General features: G+C 44.9%; 1 protein-coding gene across 1 annotated transcript; it reads left to right on the top strand.

The window, feature by feature from the left end:
- Positions 1-23: 23 nt before the first annotated feature.
- On the top strand, positions 24-19,978 carry POLR1C (RNA polymerase I and III subunit C). The gene is made up of 9 exons (XM_068232563.1): positions 24-136; positions 7,523-7,594; positions 9,466-9,573; positions 15,158-15,290; positions 15,369-15,488; positions 15,561-15,716; positions 15,979-16,128; positions 16,602-16,718; positions 19,478-19,978. Exons 1-9 carry the CDS (start codon positions 80-82, stop codon positions 19,594-19,596), a joined length of 1,032 nt encoding a protein of 343 aa, XP_068088664.1. The 5' UTR covers positions 24-79; the 3' UTR covers positions 19,597-19,978.
- The last annotated feature ends 658 nt before the right edge of the window (positions 19,979-20,636 follow it).

The raw sequence follows: 20,636 nt of genomic DNA, 5'->3' as shown, positions 1-20,636 counted from the left end.
TTGACTGAGGAGGGGCGGGGTCAGGGCGTAGCAAGTGGAGCATTTGGTCTCCATAGTGATTGAGGAGGCGGAGTCCAATATGGCGGTGCAGGAGATGAGAACGCGCGTGGAGTTGGGCGAGTTCCAAGTGCGACACGTGAGTGTCTACCGCCCCCCCAATACCATTTGCCCCGTTACCCCAACTCACCTAGTGGCCTTACACCCTCCCATCTCATGACCCCCACCTCTCTGCACCTCTTCCCACCTTAACCCCAAAAAACCCTCACGGTCCTGTGTCTCATGACCCCCACTTCTCTGCACCCCTTCCCACCCTAACCCCAATAGACTCACACCCCATCTCATGACCCCCATCTCTCTGCACCCCCTCCAACCCTAACCCCAATAGACCTACACCCCCTGCCCCATGACCCCCACCTTTCTACAACCCCTCTCACCCTACCCCTCCCCCCATACCCCCCTGTCTGATGACCCCCACCTTTCTACAGCCCCTCCCACCCTAGCCCCCATACCCCCCTGCCTCATGACCTCTCTGCACTCTTTTCCACCATAACACTAATAGTCCCATACCCCCCTGTTCCATATAGAGTCCTGTAGCCTGTCAGTGCAGCGTGAAGATGCTGACCCTGATGTATTCATCATTAAGGGTTTCTTATTGGTTTTATGATATCCTGGCTTTGAGGCTGCTGAAACCTGGTTTTTAGATCATGTGTTGAGAAAATAAAATGAAGACAGTGCAATCTCCCGCTATTCTATTTGTTAAAATGCTGATCTGTTCATGCCAGCATTTCACAAGATTCAAACAATTCTTTAATAGAGTGCGCTACCCTTTCCCATACACTTGTGTATTAGTCCCAAAGCAACTTTGGTCCAATAAGGAAATCCTACTGTACTGATTTTCCTATACTACGTCCTTTTCCACTAGAAGGTCATGATATATCCAGGTACTCCAATGGATCACCAAAGACACGGCACATAAAGGAAAGAGAAAAAAGAAAACATAGTGCGATCTGCCTGAATTAGCTTGACATGGGGACCATCACCCTAAGGGAGCCCAACCGTGCAGACTCTAGTGTGGGATCACCTCTGCCACCTCATACAGTGATATCGAGTGGCACGCTCACCTTACTGTAAGGCTGCCCCGCCTTACAGACAGCAACTGCGCTTAAGTTGTCACACCGGCTCTCCTCCAACACTCTGTGTGCACCGGATCTCAAATAAAGCGAAAACACACAATCATAGTGCAGTATGTCCTATAACATTGAATTAGCACGAGCTAACACACTTATTTGTCTCCTGCTCACCCTTTTAGACTGCTGCCCACCCTCACAGACAGCTGTCTTCGCTTCACAGATACACAGACCTCTCCGCACTGCCTCCCAATAAAGTGCAGATGCTCCAAACAACGTTTTCCTGAACCAGATTTGGTTGAACTCTATGGGCTAAAACACCTCCAATAGTGTAAAACCACTTAATTTATTCCATAAAAATCAGAAACCTACTCACAAACATGAGTTAAAAAGCGCATATCAGGTTTAAAAGCAAGAAGTTTTAAATCCGGATGATACCATTTATTGGCTAACTAAAAATGAATAAAAATAAGCAAGCTTTAGGCCTTGCAGCCTTCGTCAGGCTTATATCCTGTTAGTTTGCAGGCTGGTGGTACAGACAGCTTATATATATGCAACATCAAAAGGGAAAACAGATATTTTTTTCAAGCATAAATACATGTCATTAAGATGCCTTAATTCAAACAGACCATCTGAATGGGGTTAGAGGTTATTAGCTAAGATAAGTTTAAAAGATGAAAGACTCAGGGGACGTCTCCTCCTGCTGCTGGTCGTTTCCCCTCCTTGCTCCGCGTTACGTCATACGACTCATCACGGGCTAATGGTCAGGAAGCGATCCAGCAGACTTATATATCCACAACTCGGCAATACCAAGAGAACCTCCAGGTTTTCAAGGGGGTGATCAAAGAAGAGTGGGTATCAGGGCACGGGGAGGAAGGAATGAATATGGTAGAGAAAGAGAAACTGGATTGGGACATGATGGCTATGGAATACCAACTAGTGTTAATCTATATGAACCTCTGAGAAATGTGCCAAATTACAACCATTATGAATATGTAAATAATGATCAAGGTTTTTTAGAGGGCGTGGGGGGAGGGGGATAATGGAAACAGATTGGAGATGGAATATAGCGGAAGATCCTGGAATAAGAAGAAAGCGAGGAATAGACAGGGATGCAGGGGAGGGAATGGGAAAGATAAGAAGGAAAGAGTAGTTGGAAAAGGCATTTTTAACATCAGCGGAACTGATTTGACAACAGATGAGATAAGAGTATTGGATAAGGGTTTAAAATATGCACCAAAAAATGGAATGAATAAGTTTGATACTTATATAAATATTAGCAGCTACAGACCTCATCTTTACCAGACCCAGATACCATGAGTAGCTACAGACCTCACCCTTACCAGGCACTATGAACAGCTACAGACCTCAACCTTACCAGACCCAGGCGCTATGAGCAGACATGGATGCAGTGAACAGCTACAGACTTCATTCTTACCAGACCCAGGTGCTATGAGCAGCTACAGACCTCATCCTTACCAGACTCAGGCCCTATGAGCAGCTACAGACCTCATCCTTACCAGACTCAGGCCCTATGAGCAGCTACAGACCTCATCCTCACCAGACCCAGGCGTTATGAGCAGTTACGGACCTTTTCCTTACCAGACAACGGCACTATGATCAGGCAGAACACAAAGGGTGCCTTTGGCACCTTTCCTGTCCAACCCTGTACCACTAAAATATGGTGTGCTCCAGGACTTGATACAGGGCCGGATTACCAACCAGGCAACAAAAGCAGTCGCTTGGGGCCCCATTCAGAGTCAAAGGGGCCCCATCAGCACCTAAACCAGCCCTCGCCATCCTGTCAGCGGTGGCTGGATGGTATAATGGTTAAAGGGACTCTGAGCAGTGCAGTAACTATGGAAAGATGCATATCATTTTAAAGCTCTCTTTCTCCTCTTTCCAATGATATATAAACGGTCGCCCTATGCCTTTCAGTTTTCGCTATTTTCGATTGAAATCACGGCCACAGGACAACTTTTCTCCAAAGTCTGCAGCTCGATTCAGCACAATGCAATGAAATATAAGGAACCCAGGGGGATATAATTACAAACATCATGCTGGTAGGTGTGAGGATGTAATTAATTAGTTGTGGGTATGCTTAAAGGCATACCCACAGGCACTGCTCGTAGTCCCTTTAAGGGCTCTGCCTCTGACACAGGAGACCAGGGTTCGAATCTCGGCTCTGCCTGTTCAGTAAGCCAGCACCTATTCAGTAGGAGACCTTAGGCAAGTCTCTCTAACACTGCTACTGCCTATAGGGCACGTCCTAGTGGCTGCAGCTCTGGCACTGAGTCCGCCAGGAGAAAAGCGCGATATAAATATTATTTGTTTGTCTTGTCAAATGATGCCGTGCGCTGCTGATTGTCTTCAGAGCCAGGCTCTCCTCCTAGGTCCCCCTCCTGCTACTGTGCGCTGTGCCGCTGCTTACTCCTCTCTCCCTTCCCACAGAGTACTACATCTGCAGCAAGAATGATAGCAACAGATGGCAAATGCTCACTCACCTATCCATGATCCAAGCGATAGAAATCCCGTCATCTGAAAGCCATCTGTCTCTTCTACAGTGCAGCCGCTCGCTCTGAACTTCCTGATTCTCAGATCAGACAGGAAGTAGTAATAGTAGTAGTAACAGAACGGCAGCACTCTAGAGGAGACAGATGGGCTCCGGATGACGGGACCTCTATTGCTTGGATCGCAATAGGTGAATGTGAGTCATCTGCTGCTGTCCTTCTCCCCCGCTGCGGCTGCCTTCTCTGCTGGACTATCGTATTCACTGGGATGGAGGCTGCATGGTGGCTGTCTAGTTTGGGAGGAAATCGGTTGTTCGGTGGTGGGGGTGGTTATGTAATTCTGTCTGGGGAACGGCTTCCGGTTTGGCGGTGTCCAGAGCTTTCTGCTATTGCCAGGCTGGAGATGCATTGGGAAAGTGCTGCTGTTGTGATATCTGGCGCCCTCTTCACAGGGGTGCCCCAGTCCCTGATTGCAAATGTCCCAGCCATTCATCTCTCACTCTGCATTTTGCCGCTGCTATTCCCTGCATTGTGCACCCACAGAGGAAAGCGGGCTGTTGCCCATAGCAACCAGTAGCTCGGCTGCCCCGGTGTGTGCAGCATGTTGCTGTGCAGCTGCATCTTCTGATTCTATTACGACATGATGGGGGCCCAAATCAGTTACTTTGCTTAGGGCCCCATTTAGCCTTAATCCGGCTCTGACTTGATACTATCCCCTTTGATGTTCACCATATATATGCTACCACTTGGATAAATCATCCAAAAACATGATCTGTCATAGCATTGCTATGCTGAAGACAACTAATTAAAGTTATCATTCAAACCTGGCGTGGCAGACCCTACCCCAAACATAAACATGTGCTTAGCTGAGCTTCAGGAGTGCACAAATGACAATTGGCTAAACTAAATGGTGATATAACTGGTCAGCACCTAGCAGCAAAGCAGCTGCAGACACTACACCACTGAGCATAGGGAAATCAGACCTTATTAGCTCCAACACTGTGCACTGCCCGGGTATACTGACTGATGAGGAATTAATCTCCAGGAATCGAATCTCAGCTGTTGTGAAACAATACATTTTTCACCTAAGGAATATTGCAAAAAATTAAGCACCTCATACTTCCAGCAGACCTTCTAACGCTAGTTCATGCTTTCATTACAACATGGCTGGATTGCAATGTTCTCTTTACAGTCCTTCCAAACAAAGATCTGAACTGCCTGTAATTACGGTAGTACAGAATGCTGCTGCTAGGGCTGTTAACAAGTCGACCCCTCCATTGCCACATAACACCGATCCTTTGCCCAATCCACTGACTAACCATACAATGGTAAATACTCTTTAAGATGGGCCTATTAACCTTCCTGGCGGTGAGCCCGAGCTGAGCTCGGGCTATGCCGCGCAGGAGGATTTATCAGGCCCTGCTGGGCCGAATTGCATAATTTATTTTTTTGTACACACAGCTAGCACTTTGCTAGCTGCGTGTACTGCCCGATCGCTGCCGCACCGATCCGCCGTCGATGACGTCATCCCGCCCGTCGCCATGGCGACGGGGGAAACCCTAATGGAAATTCCATTCGGAATGGGATTTCCGGACGGGCTTGGGTGGCGGGATGCCGCTGCACAGCGTCTGTCATGTAGCTAGCGCTAGGCTAGCTGCATGATTTAAAAAAAATAAAATAAAAAATAGTGCTGTGCTGCCCCCTGGTGGTTTTAATTGACCGCCAGGGAGGTTAACATTCAAATCTTTTCATGAAAGGATTGAATAACTTGGTCACCCCCACTATCTATAAAACCTTTGTAGCCAGAGCCTTCTGTGATGCTGTCCCTATACTTTGGAACTCCTTGCTACACCCAATCAGGACATCACCTTTCCTGAAAGCAATTAAGTGCAAACTGAAAAGTCCTATGGGAAAAAAGTGCTATACGAATGTATTGTATAGTACATATTTCCCATGCTGCTCCTTGTGGAAATTAAACCTTCCTTTCCCCTTTACACACCTCTCCACCTGCTGCTGAGTTTTTCCGAGATGTACTACATGTGAACGCCACACCAAAATCCATTCATGTGTTCCCCCTTTTGGGTAGGTGCACACATAACATGACGACATGAAAGGCTGTGTTTTATGTCATGTACATATATTTATTTATTTTTACTGCGTTTTTGGTGCGTTTGCATTTTTTTTTTACCTCAGATGCATTTTTTTTAAGTTTTGTGTGCGTTTTAATGTGTTTGCGGTTTGCATATACAAAACGCATATGCGTTTTACAATTACGTTTTATGCAAATTAAAAGGAAGACAACAGGAAGCGGAAATACATACATACATACAAAACGCATGAAAAAATGCATATAAAAAGCATACAATTGCGTTACCATTGACTTTCATTATGTGCAATTTTGATGTGTTTTTGCATATTATGCAACAAAACCAGCTTTTTTGAAAAAGCACGCATATAATACGCACATGCGTTTTTCCTGCGGCCCATAGACTTCCATTAGCGGCAAAAACACAACATTTTCTGCAACGCTAGCGTTCTGCTAAGCGTGCACCTAGCTTTTGAAAAAAAATGTGTATCAATCACCTAGCCCATGGGGGAGCACGCTTAGAGCGCACTATAAATAGTTCCAAGGTTAGGAACACTAGTATGCAGCTGTTTATCCATAGAGAACCACAATGTGGCTGGGGAGCTGTAAACAAAAGATAAGGAAGCACTCCTTGGGTCATATGCAATTAACTTTTTCTCCTGGGTTTTCTACTAGGAGATATTTTTTTATCTTTGATTTAGAATAACTTTTGAGCACTATACAATGGAAAAAAATACCAAAATGTAGGTGAAAAACTACTATCAATATTATTTTGAGTTTTTTTTGTTTTGTTTTTTGTTTGTTTTTTGCTTCATGCTGATTTAAAGAGGAACTCCAGTGAAAATAATGTAATAAAAAAGTGCTTCACAATAATTATGTATAAATGATTTAGTCAGTGTTTGCCCATTGTAAAATATTTTAAATCCCTGATTTATATTCTGACATTTATCACATGGTGACATTTTTACTGCTGGCAAGTGATGTAGCTGCTGCTTGCTGTTTTGGCAGTTGGAAACAGCTGTAAACAGCTATTTCCCACAATGCAACAGGGTTCACAGACAGGAAACTGCCAAGAGTACATACTCAGAATTTCTTTGTGGGCGGGGTTTCACCACAATATCAGCCATACAGCACCCTCTGATGGTCTGTTTGTGAAAAGGAATAGATTTCTCATTTAAAAGGGGGTATCAGCTACTGATTGGGATAAAGTTCAATTCTTGGTCGGAGTTTCTCTTTAAGATGCATTTTATTGTCAAATTGTGAAAATATAACCTAGGAGAGAACTCGGGAGAAAAAGTTAATTGCATATGGACCCTTGTGTTTGAAAATCTAAGAGAGCAGCTCACCTTATTGGTTGCCAATATTGTTAATTGTTTAAAAAAATGCCAGTATTCACAGTTCAGCATACAAGCGTATTAGTGGATAAACCACCGTCGGTCTGTCTTCAATCATCCCGTTTGTGGGGCCATATGCAATTCAGTTTTCTCCTAGGAGATAATTTTTCATCTTTGATTTAAAATAGCTTTCCAGCACTGTTCAACAAAAAAGTACCAAAAAGTAGGTGAAAAGGCACTATCAAAATTATTTTGAGTATTTTCTTTCTTTCTGATGGCTTAAAAGGCATTTTGACAAGTTTGAGGTGAAAACTCAGGAGAAAAAGTGAATTGCGTATGGGCCAAGGAGTGCTGCCTTCTTACCTTACGGGAGCAGATACGTCTGCCGCTGATTGGATCTCTTATGTCCGTCGTATGCTGCTGTCAATGCCTCCTCACCTGTGACGGCCTTCTGTTTCCTGCCAGGTGCACAGCACAGATTTCCCTGGGAACTACCCTGGCTATGACGATACATGGGACCAGGACCGCTTTCAGAAGGTGAGTCCTCTATGAATATCTCTTCCTCTCATCTTCACACCTTTAGGCTATTTTCACATTGACATGTTGAATTAGATAATATAATCATATGGCAAATGCAGTGTGATATTGCCATGGAATGTTTGCAGAGAGGCAAAACAGAATCCAGGATAATGTGAGGCATGCTGTACACTATCGGAAAACCTACATGTTTACAGTGCATACTACTCAATGCGACTTTTACCTCCATTGTGGTCTTGCTTTTACATGGTATAAAACTCTCCTTTCTCTACTGCTCAACCAACATACACCCGTCTAGTCAGTCCTTCCTTCACTACCTCCCTCTGTGCTGCTTTATCCCCCGCTACCCTTTTGTACTGTGCTGCTCCACACCCTTCTGTGCAGTTCTGCCTTTGCTTCTCCCCCCTCTGTGCTATTCCATCCTGCTCCACTCCTCTATGCTGCTCCTCTCTCCTCTGCTGTTCCATCCTGCTCCACTCTCCTCTGTGCTGCTTCACACCACTTTGTGCTATTCTATCCTGCTCCGCTCCTCTGTGCCATTCCATTCTGCTTCTCTTCTGTGCTATTCCATTCTGCCCCACTCCTCTGCGCCATTCCATGCTGCTCCTCCTCTTCTGTGGTATTCCATGCTGCTCCTCTTCTGTGGTATTCCATACTCCTCCTCTGCCATTCCATCCTTCTCCACTCTTGTGTGCGTCTCCATCATGCTCCTCTTTACCTTCCATCCTGCTCTTTTCTCCTCTGTGCCGCCTCACCTCCCCTCTGGGCTTCGCCATCCTCTAAGATAAAGTTACTCAGATTTGTACAAAATTTATATTACATGTCCTAATCAGTTTATAGCTGTACAAGGCAGGATGCCCAATGTATTGCTTCCCATTTTACTCCCCACAACTTCATTGCAAAGTTGCATTCATTCCACAGGAATGCTGGGTATCTGTATTTAAAGGGAACCTAAACTGAACTTAAACTAAAAGTTTAACTTACCCGGGGTTTCTACCAGCCCCTGTGCCATCAGAGAAGGATCCTCCGGACCCCTGCAATGGTTGAGTTTTGTTTTTGGTGACTTGGCCAAGAAAATCTCATGCGCAGGGTGCTCTCTTGGCGATGGAAGCGTGATCAAGGACACGCACGGGCAGGGCTACGCAGACGCAGTTGCCATCGACTGGCCAGTTGCTGAAAAAAAATCTCAGCAGCTGCGGGGGAGCGGAGGATCATTCTGTGTCGGTGCAGGCACAGGGCGGCTGCAGGGGGCTGGAACAATGCCCAAGTAAGTTAAACTATTTTTTTAACTTCAGTCTAGGTTCCCTTTAAAAGTTAGAATGAATTATTCCTCCTTCACTAACTTACTTTCAGAAGCTTGCTGTGTCGTGGGCTTCTGTGCATGTGCAGAACACTCCTGGTGACGGGAGGGTGATTGCAGCGAGCGTGTGTGTACGTTCGCAAAAGCCCACAAACCGGCTTGGGTTGGCAAGCTTCTGAAAGTGAAAGCAGGACTGTGGAGGAGAATGGAACCTCAGCATTGTATTGAATAGACTTCTAGGGACTGGGAGAAGACCCTGGGTAAGTAAATATTTTTTTTTTTTTTTGTCAATTCAGTTTTCCTTTAAGAAAAAAATCTTTCTATTTCCAGAGTGTTTAAATGATTATTGCTCAGGTGAGTTAGCAAGTGCTGGAGTGCGGCGAGAGCATTATGAGTGCGCAAAGCCTTCTCCCATATATCTGCCGCGCACATCTGTCCGCTATACAAATAAGTGTGATTTCTATCATCTTTCAGCATTTTTCTAGGAGCCATCAGTCTTGTGGTCAGATTGTGGCAGCTTGCAATGAGTGGCTGTGTTGTACTTTTTCATGCATTTCTGTCTCCTCTGCAGAATTTCCGGATAGAGGTGATCAAGTTGGAGGAAGACCTTCTGGAATTTGACATGATTGGTATCGATGCAGCATTAGCCAACGCCTTCCGGAGGATCCTGCTGGCAGAGGTAAGTGCTGGGGGAAAGGCAAGACACACAACATTTATATTGTGCTTTTCTCCGTGCAGTCTCAGATCACTTCAGAGTTGCAGCAACTAGGGGGGCGCTCTCCAGGGGTGACAGGAGCATTATATTTTAAGCTAAAAGCAGCTACATAAGCCACACATGGTTTATCTCTCCTTAACTGTTTATCTCCTGATAGGCTTTAATAAAGAACAAGCGACACCCATGCTTACCTAGTAATAAAAAACACATATATAAGTAGATAAATACTACTTCTACTTACATAACAGATGTATTGTGCTATCCACGTAATGATTCCTGTGAATTTTATAAAGGAAAAGCAGAAAATCCTATTGCAGGCAGTGGCAATTTTGCCAAGCTAATGCTGACATCATATCCTCCCTGACTCTTGTTTCCCCCCCCTCCCTCCTCTTGCTCATTGTGTATTCATTAGCTGCCCTCCTCCCAGAGTCTTTTTTTTATGTACACATCCAATCACTGAGTCACCTCAGACTTGCTTGTAAACACAAGTAATCAGAGGGTGTTTCTTATAAGCAGCTAGATAGGGAAATAAATGGAAGAGGAGGAATATAGTATAGATAAAAAGAACTCCCAGCATTCAACTTTTTGGCACTAGGGCCAGTGCTCCTAAAGTATGTGATAACTCCAAACCATAACAGCAGAAAAAGTTTTGAATGCAGGATTAGCATCTTTATCACTTAATACACTCAGACCAGTTGCTGTTGAAATTTGATTTTTATGGTGACAATACCGCTTTAAAGATAATAGTACATCTGTTTTGTAAGGAGAGCCGGTCCGCCTGGCATTCACATCAACGATAAAATTCTCTGCTCTGATGAGACAGAGATTGGTTTCTCGTGATCTGAGAGTCCTTCGGGTGCCTTATGGCAAACTCCAGGCGTGCTGCCATGTGCCTTTTACTAAGGAGTGGCTCCCGTCAGGCCACTCTCGTACAGGCCTGATTGCTGCAGAGATGGTTGTCATCCCAAAGGATCTCCTCTCTCCATGGTGGACTTCTGGAGCTCTGACAGAGTGGCCATCAGGTTTTTTCTCACCTCCCTGACTAAGTTCCTTGTCCCCTAATTGCTCAGTTTAGCTGGACGGCCAGCTCTAGGAAGAATCATGGTGGTTTCGCACTTCTTCCACTTATGGATGATAGAAGCCACTGTACTCATTGGAACCTTCGTAGCATCATACATTTTCTGTACCTTCCCCAGACTTGTGCCTTGAGACAATCCTGTCTTGGAGGTTTACAGGCAATCACTATGACTTTATGCTTGATTTGTTCTCTGACTTGAACTGTCAACTGTGGGACCTTTATATAGACAGGTGTGTGCCTTTCCAAATCCTGTACAATCAACAGAATTTACCACAGGTGGTACTCCAATCAAGCTGCAGAAACATCTCAAGGATGATCAGGGGAAACAGGATGCGCCTAAGCTCAATTTTGAGCTTTGTGACAAAGGCTGTGAATACTTCAGTACATGTGATTACTTGTTGTTTTTTTTTTGTTTGTTTGTTTTTTAAATAAATGTGCAAAAATCTCAAACTTTTTTCACATTGTCATGATGGGGTGTTGTGTGTAGAATTCTGAGTTTAAAAGGAGTTCAATCCACTTTGGAATAAGGCTGTAACATAACAAAATGTGGGAAAAGTGAATACTTTCTGGATGCGCTGTATCAAAACGTTGTTAAAAGCATCACATACATTTAAAAACAGCCATGTCTAGAAACTCACTGTACTTAGAGATGGGGACAGGCGGCAGGACATTGCCCATTGCAATCGCCAACAAATCCCTCTGCAAAAGGCCTGAGCTACTGTCATCACCTAGTCCCTCCTAACCATCAGCAAATCACCGCACATACATATTCACAGAGGGAGATACTGGTTCCTTGGCAGTTGGAAACAGTCGCTATTACCCAAAATACAACAAGATTCACAGAAAGGAAACAGTCATGACATCGCATTGGGCTCTATTCACAAAACTTCTCATTAAAGAGACTCTGAAGTCTCATGAAAATCATCTTTTTATTTAAAAAATGTGTTTAACATGCTAGCCCAACCTAAAACACCGCATCCCTGCGGCTGTAATCTAACTAAATCCCCCCCCCCCCCAAACTCCCCGGGGGGCAATCAGGGCAGCGCTTCTATGAGAGGCAGAGCTATGAGCCGCAGCTCTGCCTCTCAGCGCGTCTATCAGCCCAGATCGCCGCCTCTACCCCACCCCTCTCAGTCTTCCTTCACTGAGAGGGGCGGGGCAGAGGCGGACATCCGCCGCTGATAGACAGCAGCAAAATCCACAACCAAGAAAGTCGTGGATTTTGCGGGGGAGAGGGAGGGAGGATTTAGTTAATCACCTTTTTGATAAAAACAACCTTTCGGCACATTTCCAAGCAAAATCATCACTCAAAGTAAGTTGTTCCTGATTAACTTCCTTTCATTATTACTTTTATTACCTTGATTATATTATATTTTTGCTCTTTGGGAGCTTAAAAAAGTAACATAGATAAGGTGAAAACAGAGGAAAACTGGTGAAAAAGCTTTGTGTATCATACCCATTGTGGGAGTAGTTTCACCACAATGAGTATTATCCACTAAGCTTTTTCACCTGTTTTCTTCTGTTTTCACCTTTATCTATGTTCCATGCTTAAAGCGGATCCGAGATGAAAAACTAACTGTAAGAAGTAACTTGTCTATATATCTTATCTAAAGTTTAGATGGTTTACACAGCAAATCTAGCTGCAAACAGTTTTAATAGAAAATGAGTATTTCTTCCTGTGATACAATGACAGCAGCCATGTTGTTTGTAAACATTACACAGAGGTAGGCTTATCTGTATCTTGAGCACTCAGCCTGTGAAAAAACCTAATCCCCCCTCCTCCCTCCTCCCCTCTGCCTCTGAAATCAATGGCTAGTAACACCACCTCCTCTTCCTGCCCAGACTGAACTCCCATGAGCCCTTGCTACTGCCAAGGCTCTCTTAAACCTGTGGGCATGGTTTATTTAGTTTATAGGGAATTAGAGTATTAAAACAAAAAAAAGTATTTGGCCTGAGGAATGCCCTATAAACAATAGGAAAGGAACACAATTATGCAATGAGTAAAAGTTCACCTTGGATCCACTTTAAAGAGAAACTCCGACCAAGAATTGAACTTATCCCAATCAGTAGCTGATACCCCCTTTTACATGAGAAATCTATTCCTTTTCACAAACAGACCATCAGGGGGCTCCGTATGACTGACATTGTGGTGAAATCCCTCCCACAAGAAACTCTAAAGACCGTGGTACTCCTGGCAGTTTCCTGTCTGAACCTTGTTGCATTGTGGGAAATAGCTGTATACAGCTGTTTCCAACTGCCAAAAAAGCAAGCATCACCTGCCAACATGAAAAAGGTCACCATGTAATAAATGTCAGAATGTAAGTCAGGGATTTAAAAGATTTTACAATGGGCAAACACTGACTAAATCATTTATTCATAATTATTGTAAAAATGAAGCACTTTTTTATTAAATAATTTTCACTGGTGTTCCTCTCTAAAGAGGAACTCCAGCCTAAACAAACATACTGTCATTAAAGAGAATCTGTATTGTTAAAATCGCACAAAAGTAAACATACCAGTGCGTTAGGGGACATCTCCTATTACCCTCTGTCACAATTTCGCCGCTCCTCGCCGCATTAAAAGTGGTTAAAACCAGTTTTAAAAAGTTTGTTTATAAACAAACAAAATGGCCACCAAAACAGGAAGTAGGTTGATGTACGGTATGTCCACACATAGAAAATACATTCATACACAAGCAGGCTGTATACACCCTTCCTTTTGAATCTCAAGAGATCATTTGTGTGTTTCTTTCCCCCTGCAGCTATCTTCTACTGAAGTGTCAGGCTGTTTCTTCCTGCAGAGTGCAGACAGCTCTGCCTGTATGTAATTCCTCAGTATGTGAAAGCCCAGCCAGCTCAGAGGAGGATTTATCCAGCTTGTAAAAGATAAGAGAGAAGAGAGAAGCTGCCCTAATCTAAATAATACACAGGCAGTGTGCAGAGAGGGGCCTGGAGGGGGGAGATGCATCACAGAACCACAACACTGAAGAACTTGGCAGCCTTCCAGACACAGGCTGACAAGTCTGACAAGAGAGAGATAAGTTGATTTATTACAGAGATGGTGATAGTAGAACGTGCTGCAGTAAGCCAGAACACATTAGAATAGCTTTTGGAACTTGTAGGATGATAAAAAACAGGATGCAATTTTTGTTACGGAGTCTCTTTAAGTTACATTAGTTATGTTCATTAAAATAGATAGGTAATATAATCTCTTAACTCACCCTGTTTTAAAAGAACAGGCAAATGTTTGATTTCATGATGGCAGCCATCTTTTTGGTTGAAAGGAGGTGACAGGGAGCATGAGACACAGTTCCAACTGTCCTGTGTCCTGAGTACCTCTCCCAGTTGCTAGGCAACGTGAATAACAACATAGGAAATCCCATCATGCTCTGCACAGCATCAGGGAAAAAAAGCCTGGGCTTTTTTTCTTTGATGGGTGGAGCTTAGGTAAAAATGCAGCTAAAAATGATGCTTTGGTAAGAAAAACAAAGTTCTGATGCTGTGAAACTGTTAAAGAAACACCAAGCCTTTTCAGTGCTGCGGAGTAGATTTTTAGTCCGGAGGTTCACTTTAAGCTTCCAAAGAGCAAAATTATAATTTAGACAAGAAAAGTAATATTGAAATGAAGTTAATCAGGAATAACTTACTTTAACCACCTTAGCGGTATGGACGAGCTCAGCTCGTCCATTACCGCCAGAGGGTGCCGCTCAGGCCCTGCTGGGCCAATTTTGATAAAATAAAAAGCAGCACACGCAGCCGGCACTTTGCCAGCCGCGTGTGCTGCCTGATCGCTGCGGCGAAAGAGGGTCCCCCCAGCCGCCCGAGTCCTGCGCAGCCGGAACAAATAGTTCCGGCCAGCGGTAAGGGCTGGATCGGAGGCGGCTGACGTCAGGACGTCGGCTGACGTCCATGCTCATGCTCCGCTCATGCTCATTGCAGCCTTCCTTGTCACTTTAGCTTGCCGGAGGCGATCAGAAGAACGCCTCCGGAGCGCCCTCTAGTGGGCTTTCATGCAGCCAACTTTCAGTTGCTGCATGAAATAGTTTTTTTTTTTTTATTAAAAAAAAACCCTCCCGCAGCCGCCCTGGCGATCTCAATAGAACGCCAGGGTGGTTAAGTGATTATTTTGCTTGTAAATGTGCTGAAAGGTTATTTTTATCAATTAGGTGATCACTCATTTATGAGAAGTTTTGTAAATAGAGCCCAATATGAGCCACACAGACCCCCTCTGATGATCTATTCAAGAAAGGGGAAAGATTTCTCATGGGGAAGGGGGTATCAGCTACTGATTGAGATGAAGTTCAATCCTTGGTTAAAGTTCCTCTTTAACGCACATTATTCTGCTTGTCTAAGTTTAGTGAATATACACCATGGTTCGATATGATGCAGATGTGTATAAGCAGGCAGTCTTGGTGGTAGAGGAAAGTTTTCATATGCCTTGGAAGATTGAACTCTTCCATTTTCTTTCCAGGTACCTACTATGGCAATAGAGAAGGTCTTTATTTATAAAAACACATCGATAATACAAGATGAAATCCTGGCTCATCGGTTGGGCCTCATTCCTATACGAGTGGATCCCCGCCTATTTGAGTACCGCAGTTCCGGTGAGTATATAGGGATGGTTGCACCCACACTGTTGGTATCCGTGAACCTGACAAGCCCTCCCGTCTGTCTCTCCCCAGGTGATGCAGAAAGTACTGAGATAGACACTCTGCAGTTTGAGCTGAATGTAAAGTGTTCACGGAATCCACGTGCATCTAAGGACTCCTCCGATCCCAATGAACTGTACATGGATCATAAAGGTAGGAATCCACTCCTTATCGCTTTCTAATGCTCTGCCAGCCTGATCCTAACCATCGCTTTCATCTCCATAGTCTACACCAGCCACATGAAATGGCTGCCACAAGGTAACCAGGCTGACCTTTTTCCTGAAAGTGACCCTCCTCGCCCCGTCCACTCTGACATCCTCATTGCCCAGCTGCGTCCTGGCCAGGAGATCCACGTGGTCATGCATTGTGTGAAGGGTGTGGGTGAGTGGCTGCTTTAGAGGAATGTGCGGAGTCCCATCTGCAAGGAGCTGAGCACCTCAGCATTATCCTGAAATGTGACTGTATTGGAACATAATAAATGAAGCAGTGAAGAGGAGGGGGAGAAGCAGCAGCATGTGCTTTACTATGGAGATGGGAGGATTCGCAGCAGCATTTGCTGTGCTGTGGAGAGGGTAGTTTTGATGACTAGTTAAACTCTCTAGCTAAAAAATGATGTTGCAATAAATGTTCTCTTCCTTCCCAGGAAAGGACCATGCCAAGTTCTCCCCAGTGGCCACTGCCAGTTACCGTTTGCTCCCAGAGATCACGCTCTTGCAGCCAGTAGAAGGTGACCTCGCAGAGAAGTTACAGAAATGTTTCTCCCCTGGTGTAATTCGGGTGGATGAGGTCAATGGTGAGTGTGCTTGGGGTTTTTGTTATTTTGTGATGGAATGGTTTGGTCCAGGGTGGAAGTTGTGTATGGTAAGTGCCCCTGTGGTATAGAAAATAGTTTAGGACAGGGCAGCATTTCTAAAAAAAAATTTAGGATTGAGGAACCGCTACAAAACTTTTCAGAACTCAGGGAACCTCTGCATAAAATGTACAGATAAAAATTGCACCACTTTTTTTGAGTTTTCTCTGGCTACTACTTGACCCCACATATGAAATGCAGTATTGACCCCCCACCTATGGAATGCCCCAGCACTGCCTCATATGAAATGCACCAATAACCCCCACATATAAAATGCACCAATCGCCCACACATGAAATTCACCAATCAATACCAATTCAATAGTTGGGGGTCTGCTGTTTTGATTTTCTAGTTTTGTTTTTTTCTGTACCATATAGGTAGTAGATCTGTAAGGATGTAATATTTTGTACTTGCAGGGAAGAAAGTTGCATGTGTGGAGAACTCTCGTATGGACACCTGCAGCAGAGAGATCTTCCGCCATGAGGAGCTGAAGAACCTGGTGCGCATGGCTCGTGTGCGCGATCACTTCATCTGTAAGTATTTACCAGACAGAGCGATATCAGCTGACTGTTTTGTGCTTTTTTTTTTTTTGTGCTATTTTTTTTTTTTTTTTTTTCTCTCCAAGTAATGTGTATAAAAAAGCATGAGAATGATTTCTGATGAATATTGTAAAGGAAATCAATTGGGAAGCAGAATACACATGAGAAGCATGCAGTGGAATCTGCTGTCCTGGGCACTAATGGCGTAACTGAATGTGAAACTCGAAAAATTAGAATATTGTGCAAGAGTCTATTTATTTCAGTAATTAACTTAAAAGGTGAAACTAATATATTAAATCTACTCATTACATGCAAAGTGAGATATTTCAAGCTTTTATTTGTTATAATTTTGTTCATTATGGTTTACAGCTTATGAAAACCTCAAAATCAAAATCTCAGCCCATTAGAGTATTGTGAAAATGTTCAATATTCTAGGCTCAAAGTGTCAGGGCCCACCATCATACATCCTGGGGAGGCATTAAGGATCCCCACTTATACATCCTGGACCACCTGCATGAACATCAGTCCCATGCAGCTGAGATGAGAATTTGCACAGGAGGCAGCTCTTTCCTGCTACTGCCAGCCAGTAGGATCCCCAGTGGGTTGGTGACATCACTGCCCCTTAAGAGAAAAGTGGGTAGTATCAGTAGGAAACACAGGAGACTTGTATGATGGAGCCCTTTGATGTCAGGGACAGAGAGAGAAAACCGGAGTTGAGAGCGACAGTCACCCTACTGTGTACCATATTTGTTCTGAGGCTGTATCATGCCACTCACTAATAAACAGGTTGCACTACCTGTAAATCTGCTTCTGTTAGGGGCTTTACTTGCAGGACGCATTCCATTTGAAAATGGCCTACAGTGTTTATGTTCTTCTATATTGGTTTATTTAACCTTTTGGGGACCAAGTACGTTGAATCAACGTCCAGCAGGTGGTGCTACCGTTCTGACTGGACGCTGATTTAACATCCGTGCTAACGAACCGTCCCGACGCGATCGTGCGCACCGGAGAGGGGAGATTAAGCTGTCATATGACAGCTGGCATCTCCCCTCAGTGATCACTACGATTGCCGTCGGATCGTAGTGATCAATTTGACAGCTGCGGCGGTAGGGGGGGAAGAAGAGGATCCACTCACCTCCCTGCCGTTCCCGTGACGATCGGCGCACCCCACCGCTCTTGCCGGCATCTCTGCTCCTTCTGACGTCAGCACCGGGTCCCGGCTTGATGTTGTCATCAAGCCGCAACCCGGAACTGATCAGCATTAGGCGCGGAGATGTCGGCCGGAGAAGAGGGGGCTACTGCGGCTCATCGCTGGAGCCTGGAGGGTGAGTGAAGGCTGCTGTGCACAGGGGGGACACCTGGCCACACGGGAAAGACAGCCCAGCCAGACCCTGCAGGGATCCGGCTGCCTGACCCCCCAAATGCGCCCCTCCCCCCCCTTCTGCAAAAATGCCTGGTTCTGAAGGGGGGTTAGGCGGCCGGTCCCGAAAGGGTTAATGTTCTTGATTTCTCTTTGTCAGGAGATGGATGAGGTGTGAAGGGAATGGACAGAGCGTCTGTTTTCTGTGACTATCGGGGGTGGGGGGTGTTGTATGAGTTGTATTTTGGTTGGGTGATGAAAGAGTTATACATTTCTAGGAAGACAGCATTCCTCCTCATAAATACACATCCACCAATAACTCCCTTTTGGAATAGAACTCACCGAGTCGGCTAGACTTCGAATTACAGTAGTCGGGCAACAGCACTTGGGGCATTAACACCACTCTGAACCTCAATCAAATTACTGAAATGTTCTACACTTTGGTTTCACTCATAGGGGGTTAATATTGCAAATCTCCTAGTAAACAATTCATTCACAGTGATCTTTACCTTGCACCTCAATGATAATGGCCACTCTCATTGAGCAATATATGGGTTAAAAGCAAACTTTAGTTCAAAATTGTACTATTTCCTTTTAATAGATCAGAGCTTGTGGAGCATAGGAAACTGGCTCCACCCTGCACAGTCTCCCAGGCTGACCGTCACTTTGTGACCGTGTCTTTGCATCCACACTGCTCTCCACTAGTTCCTGGTCCTGTGTTAGGCTCCTCCCTACCGGTTTTGGTACTGCCGCACGTGAATCATCATGGGATGGGATGGGAGCCAATGCGGGGAAGTTAGATTAATATACACCACACACCTCCTTCAAGTATGAGTTATGTTCTTTGTGACAGTTTAGATGGAGTAGTGTTTCGGGTGCCTGTGTGTGGATAATAGAGCAGTGGTTTAGGATGGCTGTGTGGGTGGAGAATAGAGCAATGCTTGGGGTGGCCTTGTGGTTGGAGAATAGAGCAGTATTTGGGGCGTCTGCGTCTGTGGAGAATAAAGCAGTACTTGGGGTGGGTGATGAATAGAGCAGTACTTGGAGTGGCTCTGTGGATGGAGAATAGAGCAATGTTTTGGTTAGCTGTAGAATAGTGTAGTGTTTGGTGTAGTTGTCCAGGGGGATAGGAGTTGTGTTTTTGGTTGGTGTGGGTGAAGTAAGGGTATGTTTTGGGTGACTGTGCAGATGGAGTAAGATTTTTGTGTAGCTGTTTGGGCACGAAAGATCAACATCCTGTAATATAGTTTTTGTGGCTGATCATATGGTCTGGTAAAATGTGGCCATATGCATGATAGTCTGATTACATACTGCAATGTAATAAGACAGCATTGCAAGGAAATTTAAAGTAATCTTGTCAGAAGAATTTAAATGTGTGCCTTCTCTTATTCAGTCTCTATAGAGTCTACTGGGATCCTGCCCCCCGACATCCTTCTCAAAGAAGCTATCAAGGTCCTGATGGAGAAATGTCGCCGATTCCTTGATGAACTTGAGTTGGCTCATATGGACTAAATTACAGACTGGACTATGGTGTCCAGCAGAGTGTGGACCCAATCCAGATTGTTCCGGAATGCTTGCATTGGTGATCCAGATGCTGAATTGTCCCTGGTTCGTGCTCTTCTATATGCAGAGCTGACTTGGATGGTGATCTACCTCCCTGCATGTAGAAAGAAAGGCTGGGTGCACATGCTGTATTGGCCATATTGGCCTACCGAGGGAGGAATGGTGAACAGCAGCCATCATCCTCATTTCTTTTCTGACCGAGGAACACACTGAAGCCCAGACCTCCCCATGTCCTGATATTGTAGAAATTCAGATAAACAGTTTGTTTATCTGTAGATTCCTCATGTTGGAAAAATATAGATCCAGAATTAAATGAACTATACAACACTTATTTTTTGGCCACTTTTTGCTAAGTTGATTCACTATGCACTGCAACTCAGTCTGTGCTCTCCCATGCCACACCATCTTGTTCCTGCTCTCTAATCTCCTTCTAAAGCCCTGTCCTGTCTCTGCTCTCCACTCTTCTTCCCTCTGTCCATTCTGATCTCCAATGTTCCTGTGCAGTTCTACTGCTGATCTCTACTTATCTTCTGTCATTGTGTTGCAACCTTTTCTTTCTATTGTTCCTGTAGAGCTCAGTCCCTTCTCTGCTCTCCCCTCTTCCTCTACGGCTCTGTCTCGTCTCTACTCTCTCCTCTTCCTCTACCGCTCAGTCCCGTCTCTGCTCTCCTCTCTTCCTTTACCACTCAGTCCCGTCTCTGCTCTCCACTCTTCCTCTACGGCACTGTCCCGCCTCTGCTCTCCTCTCTTCCTCTACGGCTCAGTCAAGTCTCTGCTCTCCCTTTTTCCTCTACAGCTCAGTCCCATCTCTGCTCTCCCCTCTTCGACTCTTTCCCGGTCTTTGCTCTCCCCTCTTTCTCCACGGCTCTGTCCCGTTTCTGTTCTCCCCTCTTTCCTCCACGGCTCTGTCCCGTTTCTGTTCTCCCCTCTTTCCTACACGGCTCTGTCCCTTCTCTGCTCTCCCCTCTTCCTCTACGGCTCTGTTTTTG

This window comes from Hyperolius riggenbachi, chromosome 4 (genome assembly GCF_040937935.1).
Source record: "Hyperolius riggenbachi isolate aHypRig1 chromosome 4, aHypRig1.pri, whole genome shotgun sequence".
NCBI classification, from domain to species: Eukaryota; Metazoa; Chordata; class Amphibia; order Anura; family Hyperoliidae; genus Hyperolius; species Hyperolius riggenbachi.
Note: the sequence above shows the minus strand (reverse complement) of the source record. Positions and strands in the feature narration are given on the sequence as shown.